This window comes from Podarcis filfolensis, assembly GCF_964270895.1.
Source record: "Podarcis filfolensis genome assembly, chromosome: 17".
Lineage (NCBI taxonomy): Eukaryota > Metazoa > Chordata > Lepidosauria > Squamata > Lacertidae > Podarcis > Podarcis filfolensis.
The window spans coordinates 14090099-14106340 of NC_139621.1; the positions used below are offsets into that span (position 1 = coordinate 14090099).

The window sequence follows — 16242 nt, forward strand, 5'->3', positions numbered from 1 at the left end:
CCACATGAGGATCTGAGAGTCAGCTGCGGGGCAGTTTTTCTCAACAGCCTCCTCCGATTTCTTTCCACCAGAGCCAGTTGGATGCTGCCTCCCAGTCAGAGTGGGGCAAACCTGGGATTCATTAGGCTGAAGAAAGCTCAGCCCAGGTGCAGAAGAGGAGAGCTGAGAAGGAAAGTATGGTAGAAAGTGAGCTCCTCAGAAATCCATATTGTTTTTATTTGATTAAAAGGGAGAGTTGTTTGGCCAACTTTTCTGGAATTTCCCCCCACTCCCTTCCATCTATCTTTAATCACATTAGCGGGTTGTGATGATTTACACAACTTTCGTTTTGATCTCCGAAAGTTCTCCGATGATAAACATTTTGCTTGAAATTAGCATAACTTCAAACAGAAACGGAACACTCCAAAGTCGGATGGTTCCAAAACCATTAAGACTACTCCCAGGACATTCAACTTGGCAAGAGACATTAACGGTTCCTTCTGAAAACTGACTTTAGAATAAAAATTTAGCAAGGAAACTTTGGACGTCTACTTGCTAGTTCTGTTAACTATTTTGCAATATCCTAGCTACATAACATGTTGGATTCAATACTGCATTAAAACTAAGGATTTTTAAGGCTAAGTTTCTCTGCTTTATGTCTTTAAAGACGGGGCTGGGAGTTGAAATCCTTTTGATCTTGGGAGCTTACACTTTTGGCTGAAAATTTAAGACAACCCATTAGTCTTGCAGCTTTTGAATACCTGCCAAATTGTATATTTATCCTCAGAGTGGCTAACTGGCAAGATAAAGTTGTTTTAAATAAATACACATGTCCACATGAAGCCGTATACCCAGAGACAGTCGAGGCTGTTGGTGTGAACAGAAAATTATACCCATATTTGTGTGCGTGAACCAGTCCGGAGATGTCTCTTGCAAGAACCTCCTTTTGAAAGGAAAATATCTATGTTCCTCTATGGTTTGTTGTTCAGAAATAACACTCGTTTTTCCAACCACAAAGAAGACCCGCCCCTCAACTTAAAACATAAGCAAGGGAGGGCTGAATCCTTGCCAGGGCGAAATGAGCATTTGGTCCCCATTGGGTTTTCCCGACAGTTTTCCAAGAGCCGCCCTGCAGATTCATTAACTCTCAGTGCATCTGAGCACCTTCAGAAAGCCAGCAAATTTGTTGCTTAGCAACGCAGCATTTTCAATCCCTCTCCATCCCTAAAGATTCAGCAGTTAGGTCAACCCTCCCCATTAAGTGCCTGACAAAAGGTTGTTTTTTTTTACCAGATTTCTCTTTTGAAAGCAAAACAAAACAGGGGAATCTGCATTTCAAAACCACCAACTAGTGTCTCAGTACAGTCAGTCTTGCAAACAGATTTACGACGGCGGCTCTTCGGATGATGAGACTGTATCAGAATCTGACACTTCGTAAAATGGAACTTTCACGTAAAATGGAACTTTTGCGTACGGTTCCAACTTGTCTTTCGTTCAGCAGCAAATACAACAGCCAATGCCATTGGTTGGGACAAATAAATATAACCAGACAACCTCTCTCTCGGTTTAAGAATTCCTCTGTTAGAAAGCTCATGAGAAAGATATTAAAAAATAAGTAAAACGAAGACCACAGTCCAATGTACACTTACTTGGGAGTAAGCCATGTTTAGCACAGTGGGCCTGACTTAGGGCCAAACATGCTTAGACGTCTGCTGTCAGATTGCATTTTCTTGACATATTAAATACATCTACAGCACTCGGGACTCAAGAGGAATGAAAGACATATACCTGTTCAATGTTATGCAGAACTGGCACTCCCACTGAAGGCAAAAATGTTTATTGAAGATGGCAGAATGGTCTACTCTAAGGATGGCAGACAACAGATTTCGCTCATCTTCCTTCAAGCCAGAGTATTTCTTTTTTTAAAATTCATTTATTTTATTTATAAAATTCCTTACCCGCCCTTCATAAGGTCCCAGGGTGGGTAACAAGAAGTAAAACAGAGACAATCAAGAAGGCAGCTAAAACCGTTCCACCCAAAACAATACAGAAGAGATCAGTGAATTTTTTTGTAGGGCCAGAGGCACCAGCTTGCAAGGGCAATTGGGGAGGGAGGACGTCATGCACATCATGTCCCAAAGACATTTGCATGAGCATCGCACTTCCCTCCCTGAGCTGGGCAGACATGGGGGCAGAGTAGGGTGTCTTCAAGCTTCATCAGTAGGTTTCTGATTTGGAGGATGGATGGTGGCTAATGGATTGAGGTTGAATCCTGACAAGATAGAAGTACTGTTCTTGGGGGACAGGGGGCGGGCAGGTGTGGGAGACTCCCTGGTCCTGAATGGGGCAACTGTGCCCCTGAAGGACCAGGTGCGCAGCCTGGGAGTCATTTTGGACTCACAGCTGTCCATGGAGGCGCAGGTCAATTCTGTGTCCAGGGCAGCTGTTTACCAGCTCCATCTGGTACGCAGAATGAGACCCTACCTGCCCGCAGACTGTCTTGCCAGAGTAGTGCATGCTCTGGTTATCTCCCGCTTGGACTACTGCCATGCGCTCTCCGTGGGGCTACCTTTGAAGGTGACCCAGAAACTACAACTACAGTGGTACCTCAGGTTAAGAACTTAATTCGTTCTGGAGGTCCGTTCTTAACCTGAAACTGTTCTTAACCTGAGATACCACTTCAGCTAATAGGGCCTCCTGCTGCCGCCGCGCTGCCGGAACACGATTTCTGTTCTCATCCTGAAGCAAAGTTCTTAACCCAAGATACTATTTCTGGGTTAGCGGAGTCTGTAACCTGAAGCATCTGTAACCCGAGGTACCACTGTAATCTTGAATGCAGCAGCCAGACTGGTGATTGGGAGCGGCCGCCGAGACCATATTACACCAGTCCTGAAATATCTAAATTGGATCCCAGTAGATTTCCAAGCACAATTTGAAGTGCTGGTGCTGACCTTGAAAGCCCTAAACGGTCTCAGCCCAGTATACCTGAAGGAGCGTCTCCATCCCCATTGTCCAGCCTGGACACTGAGGTCCAGTTCCAAGGGCCTTCTGGCAGTTCCCTCCCTGCGACAAGTGAAGTTACTGGGAACCAGGCAGAAGGCGTTCTTGGTAGTGGCACCCGCCCTGTGGAACACCCTCCCGTCAGATGTCAAGGAAATAAACAACTACCTGACTTTTAGAAGACATCTGAAGGCAGCCCTGTTTACGGAAGGTTTTAATGACTAATGTTTTAATGTATTTTTAATCTTATGTTGGAAGCCATTAAGAGTGGCTGGGGAAACCCAGCCAGATGGGCGGGGTATAAATAAGTTGTTGTTGTTGTTGTTGTTGTTGTTATTTCACATGATTTCACACAAGTATGCAAGGACCCAGAATACAACTCGTGTGCAAACGGGGTGTCCCCTGTATTCATCCTTGCTTGGTGTTCTCTTCACCCAATACAGTGGTACCTCGGGTTAAATACTTAATATATACCCAAGTACTTAATTCGTTCCGGAGGTCCGTTCTTAACCTGAAACTGTTCTTAACCTGAAGCACCACTTTAGCTAATGGGGGCCTCCTGCTGCCGCCGCGCCACCGGAGCACGTTTTTGTTCTCATCCTGAAGCAAAGTTCTTAACCTGAAGCACGATTTCTGGGTTAGCGGAGTCTGTAACCTAAAGCGTATGTAACCTGAGGTACCACTGTACAGCCAAAGTTAAAAGCAGCAAACGCTGAGGCCATTGGCTCTTCTATGTTGCTACCCCAGTAGAGAACACCTGCCATTATTGTCTTATCTCCAGTCAACAAGACTTAAACTCTATTGATTTATGTTCTTGCACCACCACAGTTCTTTGAAGACTTGAAAATTTTTACAGATTGCAGATATTTTCAAGGATCAGATGTGTTCTGCAAACCGCACATCCACTGCTCTCTGTTCTGTGTCAAAATCAAGATGTTCCACTTTCAACTCTTGATTTTCTGGCAACTAAAGAACACCCAATAGGAGTTCATAGCATTTCATTCATTTACCCAACAAACACTCCTTGCTTCCCAAGAGCAGAGGATTTAGAATATGGTCATTATTGCTTAAGACATTTCTCCATCAACAAAACTAAGTGTATAATTGGTTTTTCTTTTAAATACTCAAACTTCTACCTAAATGAGGCCACAATTTGCTGTAGTCTTTGTCTTTTATTTTTAAGCCGAAGAACCGAAGAAGCATTCTCTTCTGATGAATTTCCCAGAAGGGTGTCATATACCAGGCAAATATTTTATTGCTGCAGTTGAGATAGCCCATAAAAGGGTGAATATCCCCAAGATACTCATAATCCGCTAATAACGGTAATAGATCTTGTGTTACAATGCACAAATGACCTCTCACTCAAACAATTTATTTTATTTCCCCCCTTTTTAGCAGCACGGTTGGATTCACATGCAAAATAATAAGTTTTTGTGGGTTTTCTCTTTTTTTGCACAATGAGTCAATTCATCCGATTAGGAAGACTGTATTAAAGTCTTTTGCGAACAGACCAAGTCAGTATGGCCTTAGCAGCCATTTTATTTCAGTAAAGCCAGTGATTTTTTTTCGGGGGGGGGGGATGCAGGGGCACTGGCGGAGGAATGGGAGTGCGAAGGGAGCGGACCACCCCCGGCACCACTATTCTGGTAGGGTGCCATCGCAGCGGGCCCCCTGGACACACGCCGCACTGCCCAGAGGTCCATACCTATCCTGAAACTGTTCTTAACCTGAAGCACCACTTTAGCTAATGGGGCCTCCTGCTGCCGCTGCAACGCCGGAGCACGATTTCTGTTCTCATCCTGAAGCAAAGTTCTTAACCTGAAGCACTATTTCTGGGTTAGGGGAGTCTGTAACCTGAAGCGTGTGTAACCTGAGGTACCACTGTATTTCAATATGAGTAGGAAAATGAGAGTACCCCTAAATATATATTTTTTTTGGGGGGAAGCACTGAGTGAAGCTATTTTATTTCCCTCTATGCAATCCAAGGATGGTTGCCTCCCATCCCTAGAAAAACTGAATTGCTCCATTTTTGGACCAAACTGTCCCTTGTCCTGTTGGACAACAGCAGCTGTCGGTAGAGTGTGAGGCTCTTAATCTGAGGGTTATCGGTTTGAGCCCCACGTTGGGCTAAAGGTTTCTGCATTACTGGGGGTTGGACTAAATGACCAACTCTATGATTCTATGAACCCTTCAGTATCTCAAAAGAACCACAAGTGACAACCGATAAATTAAGACCCATAGTTTTCACATCTCCTAATCATCCTTCCTATTAAAAATGCCATCAATACATAGATTGTTCCAACATGAAACAGCAATGATCTCGAATGCAGCTCATTCCCAAACTGCATTTACATGAAAGTTAAGCCCAGAGATGTAAACAAAACTTAATTCCAAGAGTGTTTATCATCACCTCGGGACAACTCAGCGTCCTTTTATTGCAACATAAGCAGCTGCCAAATTGCCTGCACCAACACTTGTCTTCCAAAAACCTGTCTTCCATTATTCCACGTATTACACGTATCGTTTAATTATTGACTATTTTTCCAATCAGCAGTTTCACACCACCCGAACTATATTTGTTCCTTTCCAAAGTAATGAACGTGCCTTAAGGCTTCTTTCAAATTTCAGCATCTGAACCCCAAAAGAATCTGGGTCACGATCTGCCGTGAATTTTCATTCGAGAAACCTATTTCATCATCGAAATTTCTAAAATCTAAAATAATAATTTTTAAAAATAATCTGTTACAAAAAATCTATGACTCTCCTGCTAATAACAAAGTCAGCCATAAAACTTCCTAGTAAGCCAAATACCTGAAGTTTACAGATCCAAAATGCATTTTTTGCCGCGGTCAATGTGGTTGACCTGGGGTTAAGCCATATCCTGATCCATGACTATGCAAATAATTTACAGCAGACAGCCACTGGCACCATGTTCTCTGCTGTTCCCTCTATTTCCCCCATTAGCTCCCCCAAAAAGCAAGCTTGTTTTTTATTCCAATGGAAGACCTCGAACAAAGACAACCAGAGCCATTTGAGGCTGAAAAGAAAATTCCCAAGATCCCCATTCCTTGTAAAGCAGTTTCCATTTATCTGTTTTGAATTAATACGATAAAAGCATCCCCAGCAAACCATCTGCAGGCAGCTGTTCCCACAGAGAGCTGCAAACAGCATGGCACGATTCCCTGGTTATCATTGTTTGGGCCTTTTTGCATTTTGAGTGGATGTTATTAAAAAGCAATAAGACAAGCAAGGAAATTAAATACAGCGATCAGCTGTAGGAGTTCTGAAGAAGTGTTTTGCTTTCACTGTATTATTGTTGGCCTTTGCGACTCTTTTATGCAACTTCACGGTGCATAAATAGCCGTTATAAAAGGTGCTGCACTCCTTTTAATTCCCCACCCCAACGCAACCAGCAAAAAATGCACGTTTCCAGCATATAAAGAAGTATTTCATACCTTTTTCTTAATCCTATGCACACCCTTGTAAAAGTTATTTGCCATAAGTTAGTCAGTTGCTTCCGTTTGCATTTTAGTCGATGTGAACATTGCGACATTCTAATAGCACCAATATATACAACAGCCAAACCCAAGCTCTGATTCACACCTCCCTGTATCTGAAAAAAGCTTTCATGAGCAAGACCCTTTCTGGAAGAGACTGTGATAAGAAAAATACTGCTCCCTTTCCCTTGTGGGGTACCCAAGAGCCCGTATAGAGTCCTTATGTAGGTTCCCTATCGGTAGGGAAAAATAACAGAAGCTAACCAGAGAATTGTTGTTGTTTAGTCACTGAGTCATGTCCAACTCTTCGTGACCCCATGGACCAGAGCACACCGGGCACTTCTGTCTTCCACTGCCTCGCGCAGTTTGGTCAAACTCATGTTAGTCGCTTCTATAACACTGTCCCACCATCTTGTCCTCTGTCGTCCCTTTCTCCTTGTGCCCTCCATCTTTCCCAACATCAGGGTCTTTTCCAGGGAGTCTTCTCTTCTCATGAGGTGGCCAAAGTAGTGGAGCCTCAGCTTCAGGATCTGTCCTTCCAGTGAGCACTCAGAGCTGATTTCCTTAAGAATGGATAGGTTTGATCTTCTTGCAGTCCGTGGGAGTCTCAAGAGTCTCCTCCAGCACCATAATTCAAAAGCATCAATTCTTGAGCGATCAGCCTTCTTTATGGTCCAGCTCTCACTTCCATACATCACTACTGGGAAAACCATAGCTTGAACTATATGGATCTTTCTTGGCAAGGTGATGTCTCTGCTTTTTAAGATGCTGTCTAGGTTTGTCATTGCTTTTCTCCCAAGAAGCAGAGAATATTGAGAAACAAAGCATCTAGTAAGCCTGATCTTTATTAAACTGTTGCAACAGGGTCCCCCGCTCACCCCACACAGGGAGGGAGGAGGTGTGCAAGCCCTTATATAGACTTTTGAAATTGCCTCTCCTGTAGCTCAAGACCATCCCCCAAAACGTTATGCATACATCACAGAAGGAGGTGGACCCCAGCAGAAATTTGAGTGTGTTGCTTCTCTCCTGTCTACCAGGATACCTGATAATGCCTTATCTGATTGCCTTTTATGGGTAGTCTGGCCATTCCTTGGAGATGGCAAATACTTAATTCCGGAATCTCTTATGCATATTGAGAGTGTGCTCAGCTTAACAGATACTTACCAGACTGTATTTACAGGGAGGTGAAAGCCCCTACAGTCCAAAGACAATTGAAAGCTTTTCCCATTTCCTTCCTCCTATTTGAGGTCAATTTGGGAGAGTCAAAATGGCTTCAGGATTCTTCTCATGTACTATTTCAGACATGTGGTCTATATACTTATGTATGTGTTTGCCTTATACATTTATGAACAAATAATTTCTATAAATGAGACCTTAAATTCTTATAACAGAGACAAATAAGCACCATCAACTGGCTAAGGAAGGAGGCCACACACTGGACTACCAAAACTTCTCCCAAAACTGTTTAAAAGATCCCAAGAAAGTGGAACACAAGATGATAGGAAGCTGCCTTATACAGAATGAGACCACTGGGCCATCTAGCTACACTGACCTGTCAGCAGCTCTCCATCCCTACCTTGGCAGAGGAGATGTGCCTAAAAGCCAGGAGCTACAGTGTGAAGGCATCACAGACCAAACTGGAAGGAGACAAGACCAACTTTGGCTGTAGGCCCTCCATCACACCTCCAGGTTATTCTTACCTGGGACGAATCTGCTTTGGCCAGTTCTGTAGTGGCAGCTAATACGTCACGAAGGCAATCTCCATTTTCTTGAACGAGGAGGTAAGCCAGCAGAAGGAACACGTGGGCAGGGACTTGCGTTGTAATGGGCAGCACAGATTTAAGAGAAGACAGCCAGTCAGAAACGGAAGACGTCTCTCTCAGGAGCCCCAGGAGCCTCCAGGTCGTATGCAATGAACCATAAGCAGTGGTGATGGGGAAGAAAGGTTCGGAAGAAGCCTGAGGCAAAAGAAAAGGCACATTCAAACCAGGAAAGTCCATGTGTTCAAAATAGGGTACTCTATAAGTGAATTAAAAAATTAAATTGTTCCTCAGTGATTTGCCTAAAAAGCATGCAAAGAATTTTTTTTAAAAAAATGACACCATCTCACTGCTGTGAAAGATATTTCCTTCAAATAAATTAAAGACACTGCTGTTGATAATTACACAAGCCCTTGCCACAGCAACCAACCACATGTCCCCCAAATGCACAATCTGGGAATAAGACGCCACCCAATTTTCAACATTTTTTTTTAACAGAAACGAACTGCATCTTATACACAGAAAAGTACGCTCGGTTTCCGGGCAGGAGTTGATCACGGTGAGGGTTTGCCAAGCGTGCCTTCCTCTTAGCACGCTTCTAAGCACCCAGGTGACAGCTGGGGAATGATGCCTTGTGTGGATTATACAATAAGCACAACATAAATGTGATAAAGGGTCTTTCTTAGGGAGTCTCCCCAGGACACATGCCCTCTCTAGCCTTGTTCCACACCTTCTCCAAGCATTTCAGTCCAGCCTAAACTCTGAGGATGCCTGGAGCTTGCCTGGGTGATGGGTTTGTGGCTCAGCAAGTTCCTAGAATCCTCTGGCGGTGGAATGGCTGGGATGTGGTTGCATCTACTGCCCCCCACACACTCTTTGTTAGGATACTGATGTTCCGTTCTGCCTTAAGAGGAACAGATATGTGGAGTTGTTGTATGTCACATGTCTGTTTACTTCCAGCACAGTCTGCTGGGAACTTCCGTTGTATATTGCTTTTACTGTACGGCTGTTTTGCTTGGACACAAAGGGAAGCAGACATGTTTTTCCCTATGTTCTTGAACTATGCTCTTCCGTTGTGAAAATTTATTCACTCCGCTGATAAGAGCGTGCTCAGCTTCTGAACGTTTCGGAGGCTCGAGTCACTGATTGATGCTGTTCTGAGAACCGGAGTTCGCCCGGCCGCCGGCCGGTGGCTAGAGCCAGCTGGGGACCAACCAATTGCCCCTGTCTCCCAGGCAGCATCCCAACTGTTAAGTTGTGGGTGAACATATCAGACGACACAGCGATTCTTCAAACAGCTCTTGTTTATTCACAGGCCAGAACAGAACTGAACTGAAGGGTTCAGCCAGCCTGCTTATATAGAGCTCCACTAGAACGCAACAGTAACCATTTTCTGTAACTATCCAATCACTGAACGTCACTTTCGATCCCTTATTTGCATATGTAGACCTGAACTATCTACAGTATCCACCTGCTGGCCGAGGGTGAGAACTTCAGTACATAACACCAACACTCTTTGCCTCTGGCCATGCCAGCACCGCCATGTGGCCCATAGAAGGTTATTCCCAATGGAAAGTGGCCCTTGGTGTGCAAAAGGGCTTCCCAACTGGGAGAGACATCAAAGCAGAGAAAGGAAGCAGCAGCAGGGAGAATAGGCAGTCTTGGAGGGAGGGTACCTGAGGGGCTCTAACTGGTGCTGCGGACCAGCCTGTCAGGTGTCTCTTCCTCTTCCTCCTCCTTTTGACAAGGGGCTGCAGGGAACTATGGGCAGCCATGCCCAAGATCAGCCAAGCGATTCCTAGCATCGCTAAGGTGACGTACAAACTGGCTTCAAGGCGGGAGACAATTTGCTCTCATGTTTTGAATCGGCCAGGAGGTTTACATCCGAGCTGCCGGAGCAGTTACGTGGAATGGCGCACGGCCGTTTTTAATTATATTGTTCAATGTAATGTAAATTCATTTTGGATGATGGGGAGTTATAATGCCCCTGTACTTTACGTGACCTTTTAAAAAGCTATTTAGTGCAAAAGAATTTTTTAAAAAAATGTTACCCCTCCCCCATTTATCGCCTTCAATTATTGCATGCGGAAAATTAAGACCCAGCCACCTGCAATGTTGGCACTTTGACTGATGGGATCGCTTAGAGGTAAATGTGTCCCGTTCCCCCCCCCCCAAAAAAAAAAATCACTGCTCCCAGAGGATTCCTATTGCCTTCCACTGTTTTCATTCTGCTGCCCATTATAAGAGCATAATATGGGGTTGGGGTGAGGGATGTAGAGAAAATTCCACAGGATTAATTTGGGGCAACCCAGTTTTACAAGACAAATAGCTGTTTTTTCTGGACTGGGAAAGATATCAGAGTAAGATTTGATCTTTAAGGCTGAAATCCTATCCACAAATGAGAGAATAACCCCCACTGTTTACACTGGGACTTGTTTTGGGATTGACACGCTCAGGGCTGCAGAGTTAGATCTTCCAAATGACACCTCCAAGTTAGATTAGCTTCCCAAATTACGCCGGGTATCGTTTATTTCTCTATTCTGAACTCAGGAACTTCTATCACATTCTAAGGCAGGGGAGGCAAAAGGCAGGCAAGGCTTCAACAGAGGGCCAAATTTATCACGGGCCACTTCCAGTGGTCTGCTGGAATCAGGAATACAGAAGAGAATACTGGACAATCTCAGGGCTGGGGGCTAAATTGCAAGGCCCCCACACAATCTGGTCTGTCTGGGGAAACTGGAGGCACTTTGTAAGTGCTAAGTCACCATCACCACCATGAGCCATGTCTGAATAGTGGCTTCAAGTCTCAAAGAGGAGCGGGAAGCAAGGGACAAGGTACATGCTGGAGTGCAGCGCAATGATTTACCGTATTTTTCTGTGTACAAGTGTATAAGACCCCCTCTTTTGGGGGGCTCCAAATTGAGAAAATGGGGGGGATTGCCCAGGGTTGTTGAGCTTTATTGGGGTCGGGGTACCAAAAATAGCTCACCTGCAGGACCGCCACAGCAAATCGCTCACACATCGATGAAGCAACCAATTGTCTACACACTTGCCGAAAGCAAGCACCGATCACTCGCCCAACTGCTGCAGCAGCCAACAGCCAGCGGACCTTGCCAATCACCCACAAAAACGCCGCTGACAATCTCCTGCTCGTGGCAACCAACAATTGCCTGTTCAACCTCTCCGCTATCCGTGTATAAGACGGCCCCCAATTTTTAGCACAATTTTATAATAAAATAGGGACGCGGGTGGCGCTGTGGGTTAAAACACAGAGCCTAGGACTTGCCGATCAGAAGGTCGGCGGTTCGAATCCCCGCAACGGGGTGAGCTCCCGTTGCTTGGTCCCTGCTCCTGCCCACCTAGCAGTTCGGAAGCACGTCAAAGTGCAAGTAGATAAATAGGTACCACTCTGGTGGGAAGGTAAACGGCGTTTCCGTGCGCTGCTCTGGTTCGCCAGAAGCGGCTTAGTCATGCTGGCCACATGACCCGGAAGCTGTACGCCGGCTCCCTCGGCCAATAAAGCGAGATGAGCGCCGCAACCCCAGAGTCAGTCACGACTGGACCTAATGGTCAGGGGTCCCTTTACCCTTTATAATAAAATAACCTCGTCTTATACAAGGAAAAATACAGTACTTCCCACCAGCAGAAAAACGAAAGGTTCTGAATGGAAGCCTCACCGGTTGCTTTTTCTCTTCCTGCAATTTTTCCTGCTGCACGATTTCTAAAAGACTAATGGCCAGCTGCTGCCGAGTGGGGCCACCGTCCTCCTCCATCAAGCAGCCCTGCACGGCGCTGGAAGACAAGATCTGCAGAGCGGGCATCGCCAGGATGGGGGCAACTGCAAGAGTCATCTTGGTTTCAGAGCAGGAAAGGAGCTTGATGGCTACAAGGACAAGAGCAAAGTTGTAAGCGGGACTGCCCACGGGCAGAGGAAGGGGGCGGGAGGGATGGCCCGCCGCAGGTGCCCTCACTGAGGGGGGTGACATTCGGCACACTGCCCGCCCATGACTCCCAAGCCTACCCTGAGGTGTCGGGGTAAGGGGGGGAGCTGCGCCGCTTTGCCAGCAGCATTCCCCCCCTTCCCCCTTCGTTTTGACAGCTGGGTGTCAGGAGTACGTGCAGGAGCCAGGCCTTCTGACCAGTAGGACTTTGCAGGCCTGGGGCCTTCCTAAGTTTGTTCTGAAGAGGCAAGGCGCGGCCGCACAGGTAAGGCCGATTGGTAACTCACAGCACCTGGTGGCAAGAGCCGGGAAGGGATATAAGGTCAGCATTTCCCTTTGGCTCTTTGCCACAGCAACACGCTTCCTGCCTTGCTGCGTTTGGCTTCTTGCTTCCTGATCCTAGAACCTTGGCTTCTTGACTCCCTGCTTTTTGATCCTCGGACCCTTAGCTTTTTGATTCCCAACACTCTGACCCTCGGACTCTTGGCTCCTGACTCCTGGCTTCTGGACCCCTGTTCCTGCTCCTACCCCGCCATCTTGCCCCCGGTCCTGACGTCCCCTGCCAGGACTTCGATCGCCCATGAACCAGACTGTGACACTGGGGGAGGCTTGGGAGTCACGGATGGGCGGCGCACCAAACGTCCGCCATGGGCAGCTCGCTCTGCCCCTGTGAGCGGCTCACTCTGCCCTGGCTGCAGGGTGCGCACGCCACTCCGGAGTGCGCCCGCCCTGGGCAGTGCGGGCATATGCTCTGCTGCTGGGACCGCCTCTCCCCCTATGAACCTGGCTGGACCCTGAGATCATCCTCTGAGGCCCTTCTTTGTGTGCCTCCTCCTCGAAAGGTCCAGAGGGTGGCAACACCAGAAATGGCCTTTTCTGGGAGCTACTTCACATGTGGTTGCAGTGCTTGGCAGCAACGACGCTGCTCCAAAACCAGGAATGTTCCTCAGGAACGATTGCGTGCAGCCTGAAATACCGAGCCCTTGATGAGGTGATCTAAAACCCATATTTGCCTAATTCCAAAATCACAACACTCTTTCCTTCTGCATCCTGGGTGTCGGGCGAAATGCTTGCTGGCTGCTCTCTTGAACACAGATTGTTGTTACTATTATTCCATAATTTGTGAAGCAAGTAAAAATAATAATAAGGTAGGCGATGCAAAAAGAGAGAGAGAGAGGAGAGAGAGAGAGAGGCAGGGGCAGGTTAATGGGCTTACAATGTAATTTAGCCAGAAATTAAACTTTAAAAAATGTTGTATAAAGAACCCCCAAAGACCCGAGGAAACACGAAAATAAACCTTCTCAGCCCCCACGGGCTATGTAAATGGAAGTCACAAGACATAACATGTATATCAACCTTTTCTTGTCCCTAATGAACTATTTTGCTCCAAACAAACTATTTCAGGGTGTTAACAATTTTACACTTCAAATGATGGTAATAAGAAAACCACTAATTTCCATTCCGATTAATAAAACCAGGCTGCAAGGCCAAATATAGTAGACTTGATATGGCAAGTAAGGTTTCTGGATTGAAAAAGACAACAAGAAGACAAAATGAAGGGAAACAATTTGGAAGCGGGGGATTTTTATTAGATATATTTATTTTACAACAAAGCCTTACCTAGCTTTAAGATTGGTTTTTGCTGACTGGCTGGAGCCTGAAGCAGTAGCAAACCTAATCCAATTACAGCCATCTCCGATGGAAAGCCCTAAAAGAACAAGGGGAATACAGCCAAAGGTGAAATCTTTTCAGTCTAACAGCTTGTGGAGATAAACTACCTTGACAAGGTTTTACACCCCTGTTTTCCAAAACACATTGTGTTGAATATAGTGGGCTGTGTCCAAACCCAGTTTCGAAAATAAATCACCCAGGGTCCCTTCTGATGTTACTCTGGGGCATGGGAGCAACTGCAATGGACTCTTTCCTCTTGTGCTTCTCAGATAACTTTGGATGTCTGCAATCTGATGAGAGAAGCTGGAAAGGCAGCTCCTTTCTGCAACAGTGTCATGGGAAAGATGGACGTGTCTGAAAAGGGTCTATATATCTATATAAATCAGTGGGGGAAGAATTACTGAACCTGTAATCCAGCAAGTGGGAGGTAATCCAAATTATATCCCGTATTTTTTGCTCTATAAGACTCACTTTTTCCCTCCTAAAAAGGGGAAATGTGTGTGCGTCTTATGGAGCGAGTGCAGGCTGCGCAGCTATCCCAGAAGCCAGAACAGCAAGAGAGATTGCTGCTTTCACTGCGCAGCGATCCCTCTTGCTGTTCTGGCTTCTGAGATTCAGAATACTTTTTTTCTTGTTTTCCTCCTCCAAAAACTAGGTGCGTCTTGTGGTTTGATGCGTCTTATAGAGCGAAAAATACGGTAATTGGATATTTGATTACTTGTTATTTGTTTGTATTTAGATTCAATATGCATATAATGAGGTTTGTTTTTGATTTTTGTAATTGAAAACTAATAAAAATTATTGACAAAAAAGGGTCTAAAAATCTTAATATTGAACTCATCTGCATAGATATTTTTTTTCTGTTTTAGAATTCCTGGCTCACTCCTTGATTTTGATGGGAAGGCAGTTAATTTTGTTCTGCTAGAAACACCAACAATTCTCTCATATCACATTGTTCTATGACTCAGGATCCCCTTCTGGAACCCGTGACCCTGCATCTGTGAGGGCAGAATGCATCAGATGAAGTTTGCCAAACCGGTTCCTTTGTTAAGGTGCTGGCTAGTTTGGTGCCATGATTTAGCATCACAGAAGAAGTTGCTCTGTGCCATAGGACAAATGAGTTGCCATGGGCTGGCTAGAGGCAAAGGAGTGAGTGGGGGGGGGGCAGCAGCTGAGGAACCCACAAGGGAAGAAGGCTCTGTGTCGTTTCTGGGCCACTTTCGGGTTTGGCACGATGCGCGCACACACAGTCGCGCACATGTTAAACGCGCCTGTAATGTGCAAATGGGCACAGAATTAGGCCCAAGTTTCTCCTGGTTACACAACTAACAATCCTCAGTGTCCTTTGGTGTCTTAACGTCTACTACCGTGAAAGAGTGACATTGCTCTGGTATGTTCTAGAGTGTTGCAGACGTGAAGCAAAAGCAGCTTGGGAACCGAAATACACGGCACACTTAAAAATAAATAAACTTTTAAATTGTACTCCGAGGCTTAAATTGTACTACGAAGCTGCATGTTTGGTGTGGATTAGTGACTGGATAAAACTGGAAAGGAAGAAGCATTAGATTTGGAAGGTCACAACAATAGATTCTCTCTTTCTCTCTCTCTCTGTCTCCAGAACCTACCTCTTTCAGCAGCTCAGCATTTTCTTCCAGTAAGCAAATCACGGACGAACACTCCCCAGTGACCTGCAAGCAAACCTCGCAGATGCATAAGAGTTGCAGGCAGAGCTGGCGCAACTGGGCTTTCCAAAAAGCAGGGTGGCGCTGCAGACTTTGGACCAGCTGCTCCAAAAACAGCAGCTTTTCTGTGACCTGCGGCAGGTCTTTTAGCTGCGGGAGGGAAATAAGTAGGACTGAGAAACTCGTTCATTTATTTATTGCAAACGTGGGTCTTCAGCTCCCCATTTTATCGTTACAACAACCCTACGAGGTGAGTCGAGTGATTGTGACTAGCCATGCTAGTCTTAAGTGGAAAACGGGAACAGTGAGGGCGGCTGTTCCACACAGGAGGACTAGATGTAAAACACGGTTGGGTGCTTGAAGCTTCAACAGAGGAGCAGAAAGGGGAATTTTGGCAGGTCGCAGTGCTTCAGGAGGGTCAAACATTCCCACTTCCACACAGCTGCGAAAAGCACAGAAACCCTGTCCTCTTCTGTGCATCTCTCCATCTACTTTCACCTCCCTCTCTGCGCCCTGCTGAGAGCACTCTCAATTTCTCAACCTGCAACTTCAAGAGCTCAAGAACTTCAACATCCATTTGTTGGCAAATGCAAGATTTTGAAAATATATGTCCCCTAGCTCAGGCCTGCCTGAGGAACACCTGATTACCACAAATATACTTCTGTGGTCTGACATACTGCTTCCTTCTCGTCTGGAGCCACCTCTACCATTA

The 16242-nt window shown here is 45.8% G+C and overlaps 2 protein-coding genes across 6 annotated transcripts in view; both read right to left on the reverse strand.

Annotated features, from left to right (window-relative positions):
• ACER2 (alkaline ceramidase 2) overlaps positions 1-16242 on the reverse strand; it is a 529013-nt gene that overhangs the window by 104841 nt on the left and 407930 nt on the right. The window lies entirely within an intron of this gene.
• FOCAD (focadhesin) overlaps positions 1-16242 on the reverse strand; it is a 127595-nt gene that overhangs the window by 93586 nt on the left and 17767 nt on the right. For all 4 annotated transcript variants that reach the window (XR_014542964.1, XM_083592739.1, XM_083592738.1 and 1 more), the window contains exons 8-11: positions 15474-15680; positions 13798-13885; positions 11914-12119; positions 8177-8434 (exon numbers count right to left, since the gene is read on the reverse strand). Coding sequence is in view for 3 of the 4 variants with exons in the window: in XM_083592739.1 (XP_083448865.1) it covers positions 8177-8434; positions 11914-12119; positions 13798-13885; positions 15474-15680 (759 nt within the window). In the remaining variant the exon portion in view is untranslated. The remainder of the gene's footprint in view (positions 1-8176; positions 8435-11913; positions 12120-13797; positions 13886-15473; positions 15681-16242) is intronic.